We start from the raw sequence: 17,580 nt of genomic DNA, 5'->3' as shown, positions 1-17,580 counted from the left end.
TGTAGAGACACCCTGGGCACACATACGAAACTCCGCGTTTTCGCAGTGGACACGTGGATTCAAAAGGAAACTCCCGGCACAGCGCAATCGATGAAGACACAAACACAGGTTGATCTTCGTTTGAGCGGTGGCAAAGCGCACCTTGATAAGAGGCAACAGCACCACCCATTCGAGGTAACTGTGTGTTGGGAGTCTGTACAGTCGACAAACGGCCCTTCTCTCTTAGGCAGAGAGCGAGGCGTCGTTGTGTTTGCTCTGCAGGCACTAACCTGTCTGATAGTTTGCTTTCCCGCCTCTACTCGGAAACAAGAGGATCTCACGGGTCAGATGCATGCAATTTTTTCTCGCGATCCGAGCAGACCCGAGAAGCACACTCCTGGGGAGGGCGACACCACACATTCGCTGTTTGTGCGTTCAGCGTGAATGACACAGAAAGTCAGCGACGAAGACCTTGGACACATGCACACGTTGAACAACAGATACACACCTTCATTTCCACCGCAAAAGGCATGCAGTGGATGCATGTGCTTCACTTTGCACACGTTCCCTACACTTACACATATGCATCCTTACATATATATATATATATATATATATATATATATACATAGAGAGATAGGTGTCTGTGTATACACACATTTCCATATGTCTTCTGTGAATGCCATTTTCAGGCAAACATTGAAGAGTGGCACGTCGAAGGCGGGCGCGCGGGAGACGCACGCTTCCACGCGCGCAAAAGCATTTAGAGAGCACGAACAAGCACGTGCAGCTTCTCGTGCTTCTCGACTTTCCGCTCTTCTGCATGGTCTATGCCACCGCCAGCGCCAGGCAACACCTCTTGCAGGCCAATGCACGGCGCGCACGTGGCCACGCAGCAGATCCACAGAAATTCACAGAAATCCTGAAGAAATGCAGATTTCGACTGCATGCACACGAATATACACACGGTGATACCAACCAGGGCGTAAACGGCCATGTGCAGGTGTACAGATGTATGCATGCATATGCATGAATATTGATAGGTTTGGGTATAATTCGGTAGATTCGAATGACACTGTGGGTTTGCCTGTATCCATATGTGCACGCAGTCTTGTGTATATTTAGGACGACTCCTGTGATGGATCCAGAGGAGGCTGGAAGGCCCCCGAGGGCTGCAGTCGCATCTGAGAGTACCAGAGCACGGATGCCTCAGTGTCGATGGAGACACCGCATGCACTGTCTGAGCAGTTCTTCGCAGCCTCCAGGACGTCAGGTGCAATCTGAGAACCCCAAGCATTTTCACACCAAGCAGTCACACGAACGTCAAGATCGTCGACGCAGAGAGCGCGAGAGCAACAAGAGAGGCACGTACAACTGCATCCGCGCATCCTCAGAAATCTATGCATGCATGTGGGCGTCACGGCAGATATAGATACCGATAAATTTAGATAGATATACTGGATAGAGGGATACACAGGTACAGATATATAGATGTTGGCAGTTTAGATGCTTAGGGATCGAGCAGCGAGTATGGGACAGGCCGACAGGCTCGGACACGTGTTGAGCATAGATAGATTCTTAGCGAGGCAAATGCACGGTGGCAATCTTTTGAAATCGCGAATCACAGAGGGAACGTTGAAGGTGGGGACAGAGACGCAGGAGGAGGCACATTCTGGTTGCACCTCTCAGTGGTGGCTCGAGCTTCATGGGTCTTGCCTGGTTCGAAGTTGAAATGAATTCTCCGAATTTAAGCCGCATGTCGGGGGTCAAATTCCAACGCAGTCCCTCTGTCTTCACTCCAGAGACAGGGTCTCCTGACGACCGATTCAACACAGTTGACACAGAGATACACAAGGACTGATATACGCACAAGAACCCAAAGACCCATCGCGAGGAGCTAGCGACGAGGCGGTCGTAGGCTACTGAAATCCATAATTTTTCCTTGACACACGGGATTATTTATCAGCTTTTTCTGGGGCGCAGAATACACACAGCAAATATGAACAAACATCTGCCGTCCACGCAAGAAACCGGCCAGAACACGTTCCTAGCAGTTTGTCGAGTGCGCACATACGCACATACAAACATACACGCATATATACATATATATATATATATATATATATATATACATGTGCATGGACATCTATCGATTCGTGTTATTGATTTCCCTCTTCCCACCTTGGTTTTCCTTGTGGGCATCCTTCTCTCCATCATTCCGTCTCTCACTTTTGTTGCTGCGTTCCTCTCCGTCTCTGCTTTTTGTCCTCTGCGTTCTCCGGCGTTTCTCTGGCCTGTCCCTGGCTTCTCTCTCTCGCTTTCTGTCCTTCGTCTTGCTGTTTGCTTACCAAAGGGGACGAGGGCGCACTGACTAGTGACCAGGACCCGGGAGGGAATAACCCGCGTTCGGCCCTTTGAGACAAGGAAACAGAGCGAGTCTTCTCCGAGGAGGTAAATCTGAAAGCAAAACGCGGAAGGCGACGAACAAGACACAGGCCAGGAACCCCGATAAGGAGGCAGTTTTTGAAGAACGCACAGGAGCGTATGTGCATGTTTTAGCAAATACCGACTTGTGTATGGATACACTTGTGGACAGAACTGCATGCAGGGATACGGTAGGTGGATACAGGGCTGCATAGACACTTCTGCGCGTCTTCACACCTGAACTCAGAGCATGTGTGCAGGGATGGTGAAGACTGTATATTCGCTGGTACACATCGAGGGGAGATCAGTGCTTCGAAGCGCTGTGAAACGGATACGAGTGAGACGCGAGAGGAAGCAGAAGTCTGTAAACGCTTGCCTGGGGTAGTGGACCGACGCGCGGGAAGCGACCCTCGCAAGCTGTAGATACACCGGAGCCTGCGGTCGGGCTTGGGTTTGGGACTGCCTCGCGTTCCCCCTTTTCACGCGCACTTCCTGCCTTCGCAGCCTCGTGCTCGGCGTGGAGTTTGTGAAGAAAGTGTATGGCGCTCAACGTGTGGTCCAACCTGCCACCAATCGCACCTGACAGGCAAACCCCACACGGAGAAAACACAACCGCAATCGAAACAAGAAGAACTCTGAGGCACAGCCCTTCGTCTCTGCAGCTGACTTTCTGTTTTCGGGTCCCTGGTAGAGTGGGACCGCAGATGAGACGCTCGAGTCGCTCTTCTTGATGGGAAAGCCACAGGGGTAAAGTTGTGCGCGATTCTTCCCCCCTCGGGTTCACACTTTTCTCTTTTCTCTTACCGAGAATGACGACCACGTCGTTTTGCGAATACCGTTTCGGAGCGAGCAGCAACCTCCAGGCTTTTTCCAAGTCCGTCAAATCCTGGTCTTGGCACCAGAGCACCGGAACCCCGCCCTTCTCGAAATATCTTCTCGCCTGAGACATAAAAAGCACAAAAACCCATAAACAGAGAAATCGGTAACACCAACTTCCTCTACACACATTTCTTCCTTCACTCCGTGAGCCTTCGGCAGAGGTGCATCTCTTTCTCATCTTTGCTTTTCTCCTGTCTGTCTGAAAACTTTCTTTCAGTCCCTTCTTTCTTCGCCTCGTTTACCTCATCGGAGAGAGAATCCAGGTCACCGCACAAACCCTCCGGGAGTTTCGTGAGGAGGTTGCTCCCCGCGCCGCATCCGTCTGTGTGTTTGGAATCGCCTCGGCCTCTCCACTGTGTTTGGGCGTCGGCCGCGCTCGGCCGCTTTTGGTCCGAACCTGGTTCTGAAATTTGAGAACAACGCGAGTCGGCTAGCTGCGCGTCTCTCGAGAGCTCGGCTACGAGCTGCGCGTCGAAGGCGTCACTGCCGTGCATCTTCTCTGCATCCCTCCGGGCTCTCTTCGTGTCTCTTTTGTCTCTGCTGCCGCCTTCGCCTCCATGTAACTCCTGTCTCTCAGAAGCTGCATTTTGGACAGTCCCCGGTCTCTGGATTCGGTGCGCTTCTTTCTCCTTCCGAAGTAGTTCCAGAAGAGCATTCCCTCCGCCGTCCGAGACGACATAAGACGAACACGAAGCGAGGAGTTGCGACGCGTACGCAGGGAGTGGGCGATTAAGCACCAAAACAAACAACCGCGGAGCTGGAGATGAAGAGGGAGAAGATGAAGATGACGTTGAAGAGGAAGAGGAAGTGGAGATGAACCACTTCTCAAGAAGGCGGAGATCTCTGAGGTGCTCTGAGTCCGGTTCGGCGGCAGCTCCTGAGCTGCGAGCAGCTGGCTGACTGCATGCGGTGTCGTCTCCCAGTCTGGCGGGCGCGAGAGAGAAGAAACGGGAAAATGGGGAAAACGCACGAAAGGGACAAGCGGAGACACTGGCGGGCGCCGAAGTCACTCCTGGCGCCTGCGTGGTGGACAACGCCTCTTCTCGACACTTTCGCCAGAGGGTGAGGGGCGCTGGGACCGCAGGCAAGTGACGCGAGGACGGAGAGCAGAGAGAAGCGCGAGAATACGAAGGAGAGGGACCCGAGGAAAAAAGAAAGGAAGAGGGAAGAGAAGAAGACGGGGAAGGAGATGAGGACGGAGAAGAAAAAGATGGAGGATAATCTGCAAGCCGATGAGCATCACCAGGATGGAGCGGAGGGCAGGAAGCGCAACGTGCAGTGAAGGACAACGGAGAGGAGACGGCGGCAGAGCAGGGCGTCCTTGGAAAGGCGGCAGGAGCCAGAAAGGTGTCGAGATGACAGATTGGACGATGAGAGGAAGAAAAAGCACGCGAGGAACTGTAGGGGCAGAAAGAGGCGTCGGGAAGGAAAGCGAGCGAGAATCTGAGCACCGGTCGTGCCAAAACCGAGAGAGGCGACACGCAGGAGAGCAACCTGGAGTCCTTCTTGACCCCGTTCCCGTCTGCGTTGTCGCGTTTCTCCAACTTGCCGAAAAGTCTCCTCTCGCCTCCTCGCCTTTCGCTGCCCCCGCGTTCTCTCTCGTCTCTCTGTCGCTGCGGTATCGCCCTATATTCGGACGGTCGCCCTCTCATGGGTGTTTTTGGCGCTGAAAGCGAACGCCCAACGAAGCGCAGCCTGTTATGGTGGGGGGAGAGACTGGCACGGCCCTCGCCGAGGCAGTCCACCAGGAGACGCATCTTCTCCGAACTCCGTTCGCGCAGCGGCGCGCCTCGGGCGTGTCCAAACAACGAAAGAGGGGGGAGAGAGCCGACGAACAGGGCCGAGAAAAGGCCTGTGAAAAGGGCGAAAAAGGCGAAGCGACTTCGTTTGGAGAGAAGCGCGTTGAGGTGCCGCGGCCGACGGGAGCGCTGCGCCGGCGTGCCGCCTCTCATCGGCAGAAGGGCGGGACGCCAGGGAGCTTTGGCCGAGGACGAATTCTAAGCGAGAAAGAGGAGCCTCTGTGCCGAAGGCACGGAGGCGAAGTAAACAGGAGCAGAAGAGAAAGCAGGAACACGGAGAGTGGAAGGCTGACCAGCAGAGAGCATCGAGGCCAGAAGAGGAAACGAGAAGAAACGGAAGAAATGGAGAAGGGCGGAAAGGAAGACTCACGCGGAGGTCGAGGAAGCAGACAAAGGAGGAGAGGAAGGGATCCAGGAGAGAAAAGGAACAGAATTTCGGGCCAGGGACTGTCCCGAACAGAGAGAAAAAGGAAAGATGAAACTTCTCGCCCGTGAGTTGACCCTTCAGCTGTGTAAATAAGCATGTGCGCATGTACGCGCTTCCGTGAACGCGTGCCCGTCAGCTGGCTGTGGAGTGTATGTACACCTCACCGCGCGCATGTGCACCGCGCTCTCGATTGCCAACGGTTGAGATGCACACAAAGCGGAAAAGGAGCACTTTTAGACGAAGAAGGCTCCGCTCCTGGCTTCTTCATATACTCCGTGGTTCCCTTCTCGAAAGGGTGTGAGCCAGGGGAACAGGAAACGCGTTTCAGTTCGGGGTCCCTTTTTGCGTTTAACGCATGCTCTCTGTACTCCGTATGCCTGCTGGGAAGAATAGAGAACAGGGGCAAAACGGCACGTGTTTTTCTGCGTTTTGTGTCGTTGGAGAACTCATTTTGTTTCGTCGATGCCCCATCCTCGATTGCAAGTTGCCTGCCCGCGCGTGTTCCTCGTTTTTGCGTTTTTCTCCCTCTCCTGGCGCCCTGTCTTGGACGCCGTCTCAGCGAGGCGACCCAAGAAACTCAACCACACTGGGGCGTACTTACACCCGTGTTGCTGTTGAGCAGAAAGGGGCCCGTAAGCAGAAACTCCGGGAGACCGCTCCTCCACAGAGAACGTTTTCTTGTGAAAAAATGAGCCTTGTTTTCTCCAGGCCATAGGCGGGTGCCTCTCTGTGCTCCAAGCGTCTCATCAGCCGCTAGCACGTCCACACTCAGGGAGAGAGGCGTCACAGGAGAAACAGGAAAAACGGAAGTGTCTTGAAGGGAACGCTTTTGGCGGAAGCGTGTCTTCTTTTTTTCGTCGTCTTCTTCCGTCTGTCTCCTTCGTCTGAGGTTTCGGCATTCCCGAGCGCGTGAACGAGCCAGAGGCGCCTGCTTCTCTCGTCTATGGGTGCTTTGTGTCCTCGCTCTTTGTTTTTCCCCGTTTCCCTGTTGTCAGTTTCGCTTTCTTCGAGAGGAGTAGAGGCCGTGGAGACAGGAGAGAGAGACGCAGGCGGTCGATGCGTGACAAAGCTCGAGAGAGAGAAGTCAGGAAGACGAGCGGAGACTAGCAAGGTGACAAGGAGAGACAGAGAAGGAAAGAATTCCAGGAGGAAAAAGCGAGAGTGCACGAGGGAGGGAGAGAGAAAAGGAAAGCGGATGCTTCGAGCGTCAAGAGGGTTGTTGTCTGGGGAATTCAAGGTTCCAGCACAGAGTCGCAATGGTGCGAAGAAGCGTGCGCACCGCGGCAAAGAATGCCGAGACTTCCACCCCCGAAACCGAGGCTTCCCTTCCGCCTTCTGCGTCTTCCCGTGCGCCTCGAAAAGAGAGAAAACGGCCGGCATTGCCTCACCCGACTCCCAACGATCAGGGTGAGCAGGCGCCCGCTGCTGGTGCCTACTCGGGTGCATCCTCCACAGTCAAGCCAGCCACTCTCCACGCCGCGCCTCCTTCTGGAGACCTTCCAGCGCAGAGCGCAGACGGGACCGACGCGCATGCGGCGGAGGCAGCGGAGCGGGGCGGAATTGAAGCAGAGATGAAAGAACACGCGGAGACAGCGGCGCAAGACGGACGGCCCGGAGCGGAAGAGTGGTACCTAATCCTCACCGAGGATGCCATGGCCGTTCTTCGCGCGCAGCAGAACCACCAAAATGCACCAAACCTACGGGGGGCCGCAGGCCGAGAAGGAGAAGGCAAGACAGGAGACAAAACAGAAGCCAAAACAGGAGACAAGAGAGAAAGAGAAGATAAGGGAGAGGGCCCCAAAGGAGGGAGCGTGGCAGCGTTGGGGGGCAATGACTCGAGCGTCGTGGGTCCAGTTTCCGCAGAGACGATTCGCATCTACTTTCAGCACTGCTTGGTGGACGGCTACACGCAGTGTTGGAAGTCAGGCATGGCTGCCTGGTCGCCGCTCTGTGCCACGGAGGAGCTGAAGAAAGTTTTGCAGGAAGAAGAAGAGGATCTCGAACCTACCGAGGGAGGGCGAGAAGACGGAGAGAAGGCGGCAAGCAGCGCTCGCGTCGACGCAATCCCTCCGGAATTCAAGTACGTGACACCCGAGGGCGTGCAGATGGTGTTCGACGAAGGCGACAAGACCTGGCGCACGGCGGAGGTACGTTGCGGCAGAGAGAGCGCGGGCGACAAAGAAGGAAAAGCGATGGAAAGCGAAGAAAGGACAGAAGGCAAACGGCGGGAAAGTTCAGAGAAAGAGGTGGAAAGCGCAAGACGGGGACGGAATGGGCACCAAAGAGAGCAGGCCTACACAAGGGAGGCCGCGAAGGAAAGAGTGGGGACAAAGAGGAGAAGGAGAGGAAGAAACGAGGCGAGGCTGCTTCTCCGTTTTGTTCTTCAGTGTTTAGCAGTTTTTTGAGTGATTTTTTGCTGAAAGAGCTTCTCGGCGGCCCCCGTCGCCCGTGTGAGACGAACACGCCTTCTGGAGCCTCTCAACTTTTCAGTTTTGTCTTTTCGGCTCTTCTTGGTTTCCGCGGAGTCTCTCTCTGTGTCTCGTGACTGGTCACTCTTCCTTTCCGCGGGTTCCACAGTCTTTCTCCGGGGGTTTTCTCTCGCATAAGCGTCGCCGGGTTCTTGTCCACTGCCCCTGTTCTTTGCAGGAGTACGAGGCGCTTTACTCGCTGCTAGCAGAAGCCGACGCCCTTCCCTCCGCCTCTTCACCTGGAGAGAAACCGTCTTCGGGCGTCAGTCCGCCGCTGCAGGTGCGCGAGGAGGATATGGTTTTCCCTGGCCTCGCTGCAGTCGAGGAAGAGGCGGGCACAGAAGGCGAGGGGAAAGAAGGCGCGGGCGACACGCGAGAGCTGACTGAGGCGGAGAGACAGAAAAAGGAAATCAACGCGGAGAAGCGGCGGCTGTACAGACAGCGGCTGAAGAAGAAGAAGCAGGAAGGCCGCTGGGTGGTGAGCAGAAAAAACCCAAACATCTACGTCTCCAACCTCCCCCCTGACTGCACCGAAGCCGAACTCGCCGAAATCTTCAAAAAGGCAGGTGTCTTCAAAATCGATCCCGACACCCGTAAGCCTTTTTTCTGGCAGCAAAAACACGGCTCTCTGCAGACACAAAATGTCTGAAGCGCAAACACGTCCGTGCCGCTCTAGTCCGTCAACCGCTGATCTATGGAACTCCCGACTTGTTGCTTTAAACTCAAACCCCTGCGCGCGGACGCCTTAACTGCACATATTTATACATATGGATATATCGGATATATATATGTATATATGGATGTGTGCTTATAGGATGCGTATTCCACGTGCGCGCATGTAGAATTGCGTGTGTTCTTCGAGATGCTTCCTTCTTCGGTGGTGAGGGTTCTTCTCTTCTTCTGATAGGAGTTATCGTCACCGTTCTTGTCTCCAGTCTTCACCTCAAGTGTTCTTTTTCCGCTTTCCCGGTTCCCGTTAGGTCTCACTCTGTTCTCTTCGGCGCTGTTCCTTTCCCCGTCGTGCTTTTCCAGCTCTTTCTGGTCTGCTTCTGGGCGTCTCTTCCACAGCAGTGTCTGTACACTGGGACAAACAAACGCAGGGTGGGGCGCAGAGAGGGTCTCCTATTTTGCGCTCTTCGTGTCGCCTCTTGATTGCCTTGTGCAGTGCAACCCAAGATTCGGGTGTACGCGGACGACGCAGGTCGCTGCAAAGGCGATGCGTTGATTTCCTTCGTCCACGAGAATTCTGTTGACATTGCCATCAAATACTTTGACGGTTTCGCCTTCCGAGACGGCGCATGTACTCTGAAGGTACACAGGAAAAAGTTGGAGCGGTCTCTCAGCAAACGCGCGAGAACGTCGCACCGTGGAAAACGCAGCCAAACCTGGTTCTTCCAGGGTTCATAGGGGTGCCTAAATCCATAAACAAATCCAGAAATCTGTGTTGGCAAATACCAATACACAGATATATTGATATATGTGTAAATATACGTATTTACATTTAGATATACAGATAGGCAGATGCGCCGATAGATAGACGCAAAGATAGAGAGAAAGACACAGATGAATGAACACATGGGCGTCGCCCCATTTGTATACATATATGTATATAAGTATATAAATAGGTATATATGTGTGCATTTTGCTGATTGAAACTGGCGCTGCGTTTCCTTCGACATGCATGCGATTCAAATCTCTTTGTTTTGGTGCGCAGGTGCAGCGTGCAGAATTTGCCCCCAAGGCGGGACAGGGCTCGAGCCCCACAGCGGACGGGCTCGAAAGGGGTGTCTCCGAATCGCGACCTGGAAAAAGAGACAGAAGGAAATACCTCGCTGCCAAATATGAGCAGGAGAGGTGAGAGCCGTTTTGTCCGTCAATATCGGAAACTCTCAATTCGCACCTGAAAGCTAATCGCACGTTCTGTTATGTGCGAACAATGGACACAAGATACTCATGCACACAAGCACACATGTCCCTGTGTATATTTGTGAGGGAAATGGGCGGCAAAGCGAAAGCGTGGTCACATAATAGGTTTGACGAACCATGAGCGCCTCTATATGTATGTTTGCTCAGATGTACCTGTACCATTTCACTGGGTGTATATGCATGCATTTGGATGTCTGCGATGTCCAGAAGGCATACGCGGTTGCCTGACGCTAGGCGCCGAAACAATAGTCTCCGTCTAACTGCCAGTTTCCTTCGCAGACCTAGAGATGAATGCCTCCGTCATTTCACGTGCATCTTTCTATACTTGTATACCGTTGTATGTATGTATATATATATATATATATATCTGTGTGTATACTTATGTATGTAGGTATCTCTGTATACCGCTACATCACGTACAGGCATGGAGAGGTCTTCAGATGTCCGTAGAGGTACAGAAATTCATAGATTTGCATTTTTGTAGAGATGCCAAAGGATATCTATGCATGTGTTTAGGGACGAGACGTGACGAACTTTTTTCTGTGCATTCCTCTCCATCTCTCTTCTCGGGTTTTTCCAGGTTGTTGAGTTGGGGAGACGCTGTCGACGACGGCACAGGTCGCCGAATCATCATCCTGAAACCGACGTACTCGAGCGAAGAGGCGGAGGTGCGTCTCCTATAAAGGATTTTGAAAAAAAAGGGACTCGAAGGGGGGCCCGAACCCGGACGGGAGTGACGTTTTCTTTCTGAAGTGCAGAGCGCTGCCGCAAAGGCCGTGTGCACTTCTGTGCACGTGTGTGAACCGGCATGTTCATCAATGGTATCTCCAGTCTTAACGATTCGTGGACGTGGGGGCAAAAAATTTGGAGAGACGCTTGCGCAGACAGAACCACCGTTCCAGTGTTTGTACTCCCATAAAATCATCAATGCATATATACAGGTAGAATAGAACTTGTCTTTTCCCTTCGGCGCCGCTGCGTAGCTGGGCGTAGGCACCTAGCAATGTGCGTGTACAGACCACAGGTATTGTCACTCAACGACTCGTCTTCAGGGTTGCAGAGGAAGGAATAGATTGATTAGCACAGATGACAGATGACCCTTCAAGAAGCCTTGTCGTCACCGACCGTGCATGCAACGGGTGTGATTGTCTTCAGCTGTACGAGGAAGGCGATGCTTTTTACGAGGAACTTCGCCAAGAGTTGTTCGACGAAATTGCTCAGTTCGCCAAGCCAGAAAAGGTTACAGTCATCCCTGTAAGTCTTTTCGGGCTCTCTTTACAAGCTATCTGTGTATGAGCATCAACCCATATACATGTAACTGTAAATGGACCAGACAGAAATGAATAGGTATAGGTGCTTGAAGATACATGTTCAAGGATAGTGGATCTTCAGACAGGCGGGATCGATGGCTCTTTTGGGGTGCATTTTGTTGAACTGTGCAAATCACGCCTTTGTGTTCCATTCAAAAGAAAGTACTGGATGCATTCCGTTTCCTGTGTCTGTTGAGAGTGGCAAGTCGTGGTTGTCGGTCTATTTGTTAAAATGGTTGCATGCAGCGAAGTGCAGGATGCTTGCGGCGGATGGACTCCGCTCAGTTGTTGTGTGCGTTTCCTCGCTTTCTTTTGTACTCGAGGGCCAGTCTGCGACAGAGAGAGGATGGGGTTTCTTCTTTTGCTCTGCGTGTGAAAGTTTCCTTCTTGCTCCTCGAGCCATGGCAGTGCTGTTTCCGTGTCTCTGTGGGGTGCTTCAGAGACACGTCCAGGGCGTTGCCTGCGTCAAGCTGAAGACGGCTGAAGACGCGGAGCGCATTATCGAGGTACGTTCTCTTTTGGGGAAAAAACGGAGGCATCTTCGGAAATCTCTTTGGACCAGAGCGTTTGCTCGGCTGTCTTTCGATCTCGTCTTGACGCGCCCACAAGGTCTGTTTCCGTGCTCGCAGCAATTTCGGGGACGATACTTCGACGGGCGACAGCTGGATGTCTTCTTCTTCGATGGACGTAGCGACTTGAAAGCGAACTGTCTTCCTTCGCGCCTCGCGAAAAAACCAAAGGTTCTCGCCCCTATCTCTTCCCAAGTAAGCGAGAATGGGGAGAAGCTCGGGCAAGCGGAGGCACTGTCGCTTTCGCAACACGTGCATCTCGGTGCTTGCGTGTCATCGAAAGCTGGGATGTTTTTGTGGGGACGGACATGCCGATCGGTTTCTGCATAGGTGTATCTACCTGGCGAAATGGTGTGTGTAGGAGGTGATGTGTGTGCTTGTGGGGATAACAACTCTCTTCCCCACGTGCATGTTTTTCTTTTCGGCGGCGGGGCTTTTGGAGCGGTTGGCAATCCCAAGTATCTGGGCCGTGCCTTTCTCCTCCGCGGATGACGAGGGGGAAAGGAAGTTGCAAAAATGCAGAGAGCCGTTCCTTCTGCACATTGGCAGAGACAGAAGCCTTTGTAGAGGACGCGATACACGGCGCGTGGCGGTTTTTGAACATACCCTTCGAGAAGAGAAGTGATTCCAGGGCTTTCTCGTTTTTGTGTGTTGTCCACTTGTTGCGTGAAACAACCGTTCCCTTTCTCTCTTTTTCCTCGCTTCCTGTTTTGGTCCGTTTCTCATATATCCAGTCTTCAACGTCGGGCTGTGATTTGTGTGCTCTCCCCTTCTGCGCTCAGTCTTCTAGCGAAGCTCCGCGATCAGAAGGTGCCGGCCAGAACGAAGGAGGGATGCAACAGGAAGACCACGAGCTCCAAGAAGGGAAGGACGACGAAGCAGCGCGTCTCGACAAGTTTGGGGCAAGTCGTTGTTTCTGTGGCAGAAGCATTTCGTGATGTTTCACGCCAGCTGTACCGTTCCATTATAGAGGCTAAGATCCTACGCAGGACGAGCGCATGCCACAAACCGGAGCCTGCGGCCGGAAGTCTCGACGGGTTAACAACGGGAAAGCAGAGGAAACTGTCGAGGCAAAACAAAATGCAAAAGTAGTTCAGAAAACTTAACGTGTGCTGCGTACCAGAGGTCCGGTGTACAGCGTTCCTTCCAGTGAGGCAAGAGTGTGTACGTGCGTCGTTTGTGAAGTAAAGTACTGGATACTCATCTGCATGGTCTTCCGGTTTACGAATCAATGGCCGCAGAGGGTCCAAATTCAGTAGATGTATTTGCATATATATGCATGCCAGAGGTTTGGTCAAGAAAAACAAACTGAAAGATTGTATACGTCTGCATTCCTGTGAGTGTATACATATATATATATATATATATGATGTGATGTCATCACCGGCGTTGTTTCACGTACACCTTCGATGTTGAGCCTACACGGTTGGTCTGTCTGTGCGTGCGTGTCCCCGTTGCCGCAGGACTGGATCAACCAACAAAGCAGCGACGAGGAGTTCGAGGTGCAGACTGAAGAGTGAAGAGTTTCGGTCATTAAGGATCGCCATATTGGGGATGTTCAAAGGCAACCGGTCTCGGACTTCTGTAGCGGCGTGCGAGGAAGGAGGTATAACGGGGGTGCCCAGCCTTGTCTTGTCACGGAAGAGAGCGACGCGCACTTAGGTTCTAGCAGAAGGCTGTGTTCTTTTAAAAACAGACGTGTACCGGTGAAACGATGGGAATGGTTCTCCTGGCGGGCGGCTAGGAGTGAAACTAGAGGCTCCGACAGTGTGGATGAGCACGGAAGGAAGGAAATTGTCCGTTTGAATCCGTGAAACGGTTTTCCGTGTACAGAGTACACATGATCGATTCTCTAGAAGATATTTCTGCTCTCTCAGCGCGGGCACGAACCCTGTAACTGTCCAGCACCAAACGTGCGTGGCATTCGAGTCTCTTTCGGAGGGGGAGATTTAGCTGTGTTTCCTTGGAAACTCCCACATCGCTGCTGCATCACAAATACTGCATTTGCGTCACAAGCACAATCACGTGCTTAAAGTATTTGTCTCGTTTCTCCAGTCTTCTGGTGACACTCCGGTTGGCTCTGCGGTTGAAGGCGAAACTGCCGAGTAGTTTGGCCCTTTCTTGTGTTGGGGCGAAGCGTTCATGAGGTGCATAGACAACAAACACAAGTTCATTTTGTTGTAAGATAGAGATTTAACAACATAGACAACCACGAGTGTGCCCTGGAATGCACGGTGTCATCGAACAAAGTGAAAACTGTATCTCGTCATCACAGGTGATGGGGGGATACACGTTTTCGAACAACACGGAGTTAGGCGGTGATTGCCTTAATCCTTTCGCACCCCTCCCCCGCGGTCTCGACTCGCTTCTCCGAAAAAAGCACACTCTCCCCCCTTGCACATCCTCAAAAGCGCCAAAACGCTGGTTCAGCGGGGTTTTCATTCGAACTACAGGCCGGCTCGTCAGCGCGACTGACGACTGGGCACCGCCCTGTCGCTCACCTTGAGAGGCAGAAATCTTACCTGTTCAACCACTGACAAATGCAAACGTACATCTTAAAAAGGCTGAATCACGTCACAAGCGTATGACGGAAGCGTGGGTCGAGGAGTGTCGCGAGGGGCCGGTTAAAGAAATCTGAAACCTCCCGGCACTCAGACCCCGGTCAGGTCGGTTTTCAACGAGACACGAAACCAAGTCTCGTCGCAGATGTTTCTAGTCAAGAATACGACAAAACGTGTATGCGCAAATCGCAAACAATGTGGTTCGGGCATAACCACATCTATTACGGTGCGAGTATATGAGCAAGGGGCACGCGACTGTTTCCGCCCACTGCGCGAGTCCACACTCGAAATTCAGCCTCGATAGTGCTCGTGGAATCTACGCTCGACCATCCTGACAGATCTGAATGGAAATTAACCTGCAAGTCAGTCTGCCTTATCCTCCTAAGGGTACTCGGACGTTCGCAGGCCAGGGTCTGTGAACTCGCCGGTCCGCCACACAAGCAAAAATTATTTAACTGGCGTATATCCCGTACAATAACGAAGAAGGGAAAAGGTGTCGATCAATTGCGCCCGTTCTTTAGTAGAGAGGTGAATTCTTGCATTCTTGCATCAATCTGCAGCAAGTTTTCTCCGGTCCCCTTCAGTAGCCGCTGAAATTCTTCGACGCTGCTTGACAAAGCATTTGCGTGTCGCTCAAAAGTCTCCTCCGCCTCACGGCGTTCGAACGTGGAAGTGCGCCCCAACACACGCTTCAGGCCAACGTCTGCGTCTTTTTCGACGAATTCCTGAATAGTTTCGAAGATGCTTGCCAAATGGGTCGTCAGCGCAGCAAGTGATTCAACTTCTGCTGGTAGAGTTTTCTTCATCTCACAGGTCCACCGGCAACTGAGTGAAACGCATTGCGGCGGGCACTTGTATGCTCGTATTGTTCCGGACACCTCACCGAGGACCGCATCCAGCTTCCATGTTATCTCACGAAGACGTGACACAGAGACCCCAAGTCGATTGTTTTCACGAACGTGCTCGAAAGCCTTTCGGTCAGCAGTCTGCAGACGAAGTCGTTCTAGGTTTTCTATCTCGGTTAACGCCTCCGCCAGTACGATCTCGAGGGACGCCGCGAACGTATTGGCTAAATTAAGACTATTTGTCACTGCCGGTTCAATGTTTTTCCTGTAATACTTTGACCTACGCGATAGCCATGCGCCGGTGTTTTCAATGATGCCTATGTGAAAAAAGAAATAGGCCTTCAGTTTGCTTGGTTCAAGAAGAGATTGTGGATGGTAAAACTTCTTCAATGCCTTTTGTAGGTAAGCACCTGCATATACACGCAGCAAAAACACGCATGTGAAACTCTAATGGAGTGGTGACTCGCCATTGCGAGACACCTCCCACTAAACCGCCTGTGATTAAATGTTCTTTGGTGTCCGGCAGTCAATGGTTACAACTTATTTGGCCAGTTGTGTGAAGAGGAAGCTTCCACTTGAGACCATATTGTCATGCATACTCACGAATCCAATAAAGTGCTTTCCATGAAGGTAATGACCGATATGAAGGACCTGGTCCATTAAACGTTAACAGCGCCTGTAGAACCACTACTGCACGGGCATTCTGCGAGTTTCATGAGGGACTAGAGACGAGAAGCCCTGCAAACCACTAATCCTTGAAAACGAGAGGCTGGCCTTGACTGAGAGTAACACGAAACGCACATGCGACGTTCAGCAAGGCTCCCATGCATAATGTGATATTCCTATGGGAATGATCCATGTTGTACGGCGAACACGGAAGGCAGGCAGTCGTTCGGGTAGGAATGTCTGAGTACGCCGGTGGCGCTCTAGTAAAGAGATGGTTAAGAAAGATCGTGTTCATTAATGCAAGCGAAATGAATTGTTACCTTGGCTGCCAGGCACGTATGCCTCCATATCGACGCCTTCACTGTTTACGAATTCCTTCACCTTCTGCTTTGTCGCCAATGTTTCCGCTCCCTCCTTGTTACCACTCTCTTGCTTAGATTCGCCACTCGTGGATCCATCTGTAACTGTCCTTTCTTCCTTCAATTCATCCACGATAACCTGTAGATTCTGTAAGTTGAAGCTGGTAATCCCGGGACTGGTATCGGCGTCCGAACTGCTATCGCCTCCAGGCGTTACTGGGCTCACGTCTCTTTGTAACTCTGAAGGCTCTTTCATCTCTCGCTCCGTCGCTTCCGCATTCAAACCGACTCGGGAATTCTGGACCGCATCGACCAAAGACACCATTGACGCGGCCCATGCCGGAACCTGGGATGCGAAGACTAAAGCGATGGCCATCAGCACCATTCGCAAACAATTTGGCGTGGTACAGCACGTCGTGAAAGTGGAAGAGCAACGCTTCCCTCTGGGAAGCGCTGCTGAGCCTCGATACGATGATGTACATGCCATGTTGCCCATACACAACAAAATCCACATGCAAACGGGCACCGGAACAGTTTACCGAAAGTAAGTCGTCTCACACCTGCCAGTTCTCTTCCATCGAGGCGCCCCTTCACTACTGTGAGTCCACGAAATATCTCGAAAAAAGGACGAAAACGTGTTGAATTCAGAGGCTAGACAATGATAGATTCGCAATTCATATGAATATCTGCTCGTTGCGTGGTTTTGACCGAGACGCTGCAGTTTGCGAGGAGTCGCAAGCGTTTCGGGTGAGAAAACGCGTCTCTTTGATCGCTGCCAGTTCCGTGACGTCGCGGACCAGCAGTTTGCGCTGGAGATGATGACCTCTTGAGACGCTGGAGGCCCATTTCAACAATCATACGAACCTGCCGCTCCGTCGCGCCGGTGAAAATTCATAAATGATCGAACCGGCACCTCAGTCAGCACAGTCCACATGAATTCTAAAGAGTGAGATCTAAAGTGAAAAAGCGCGAAAACGGTTGCTGGAGACGTCAATGATCTCTTCATGTCCTCGCTACTGCTACATGAAACGCTGCGTGGCTAGGGGGGAGAACATCTTCTATCCTCCTAACACCAGCAATTCCTGCACATTACACGAAGAAGGCGGAACTGAACCTTGTCTGAACCCTTACGCTTGTACAGGACCGACAAGGGCGTTCGCCATAACATTCATAACAGACCGATCCAATCGGGCAGTCAACTGTATCAAAATTCGTGCCTTGCTTGTCGTGGTTAGCCAGGCGCAGACTCTGGACGATGCACAGAGACGCCGTTTCTAACAAGTGGTTATCATGAGAGGCGATACGACACTTCAAAGCCACCGTACGGTAGTTTCAAATGCTTCATTGGCACACGTGCTAGAGGAAATA

At 52.2% G+C, this 17,580-nt stretch overlaps 3 protein-coding genes across 3 annotated transcripts; 1 reads left to right on the top strand and 2 right to left on the bottom strand.

The window, feature by feature from the left end:
* Positions 1-2,707: 2,707 nt before the first annotated feature.
* Positions 2,708-3,776, bottom strand: NCLIV_052210 (hypothetical protein; the record flags this gene model as incomplete). Its single annotated transcript, XM_003884774.1, has 3 exons — positions 2,708-2,982; positions 3,208-3,343; positions 3,525-3,776. 3 exons carry the CDS (start codon positions 3,774-3,776, stop codon positions 2,708-2,710), a joined length of 663 nt encoding a protein of 220 aa, XP_003884823.1.
* A 2,988-nt stretch (positions 3,777-6,764) lies between these two features.
* On the top strand, positions 6,765-12,719 carry NCLIV_052200 (putative splicing factor U2AF-associated protein, related; the record flags this gene model as incomplete). The annotated part of the gene is made up of 9 exons (XM_003884773.1): positions 6,765-7,655; positions 8,155-8,569; positions 9,142-9,287; positions 9,691-9,830; positions 10,483-10,570; positions 11,058-11,156; positions 11,653-11,718; positions 11,842-11,976; positions 12,564-12,719. The coding sequence occupies 9 exons, from the start codon at positions 6,765-6,767 to the stop codon at positions 12,717-12,719; spliced, it is 2,136 nt and encodes a 711-aa protein (XP_003884822.1).
* Positions 12,720-14,842: 2,123 nt separating this feature from the next.
* Positions 14,843-16,726, bottom strand: NCLIV_052190 (conserved hypothetical protein; the record flags this gene model as incomplete). Its single annotated transcript, XM_003884772.1, has 2 exons — positions 14,843-15,597; positions 16,174-16,726. 2 exons carry the CDS (start codon positions 16,724-16,726, stop codon positions 14,843-14,845), a joined length of 1,308 nt encoding a protein of 435 aa, XP_003884821.1.
* Between the last annotated feature and the right edge of the window lie 854 nt (positions 16,727-17,580).

The sequence above is a fragment of the Neospora caninum genome, chromosome X (assembly GCF_000208865.1).
Source record: "Neospora caninum Liverpool complete genome, chromosome X".
Taxonomy (NCBI): Eukaryota; Apicomplexa; class Conoidasida; order Eucoccidiorida; family Sarcocystidae; genus Neospora; species Neospora caninum.
The sequence above is the reverse complement of the archived record's forward strand: the minus strand, read 5'-3'. Positions and strand labels throughout refer to the sequence as shown.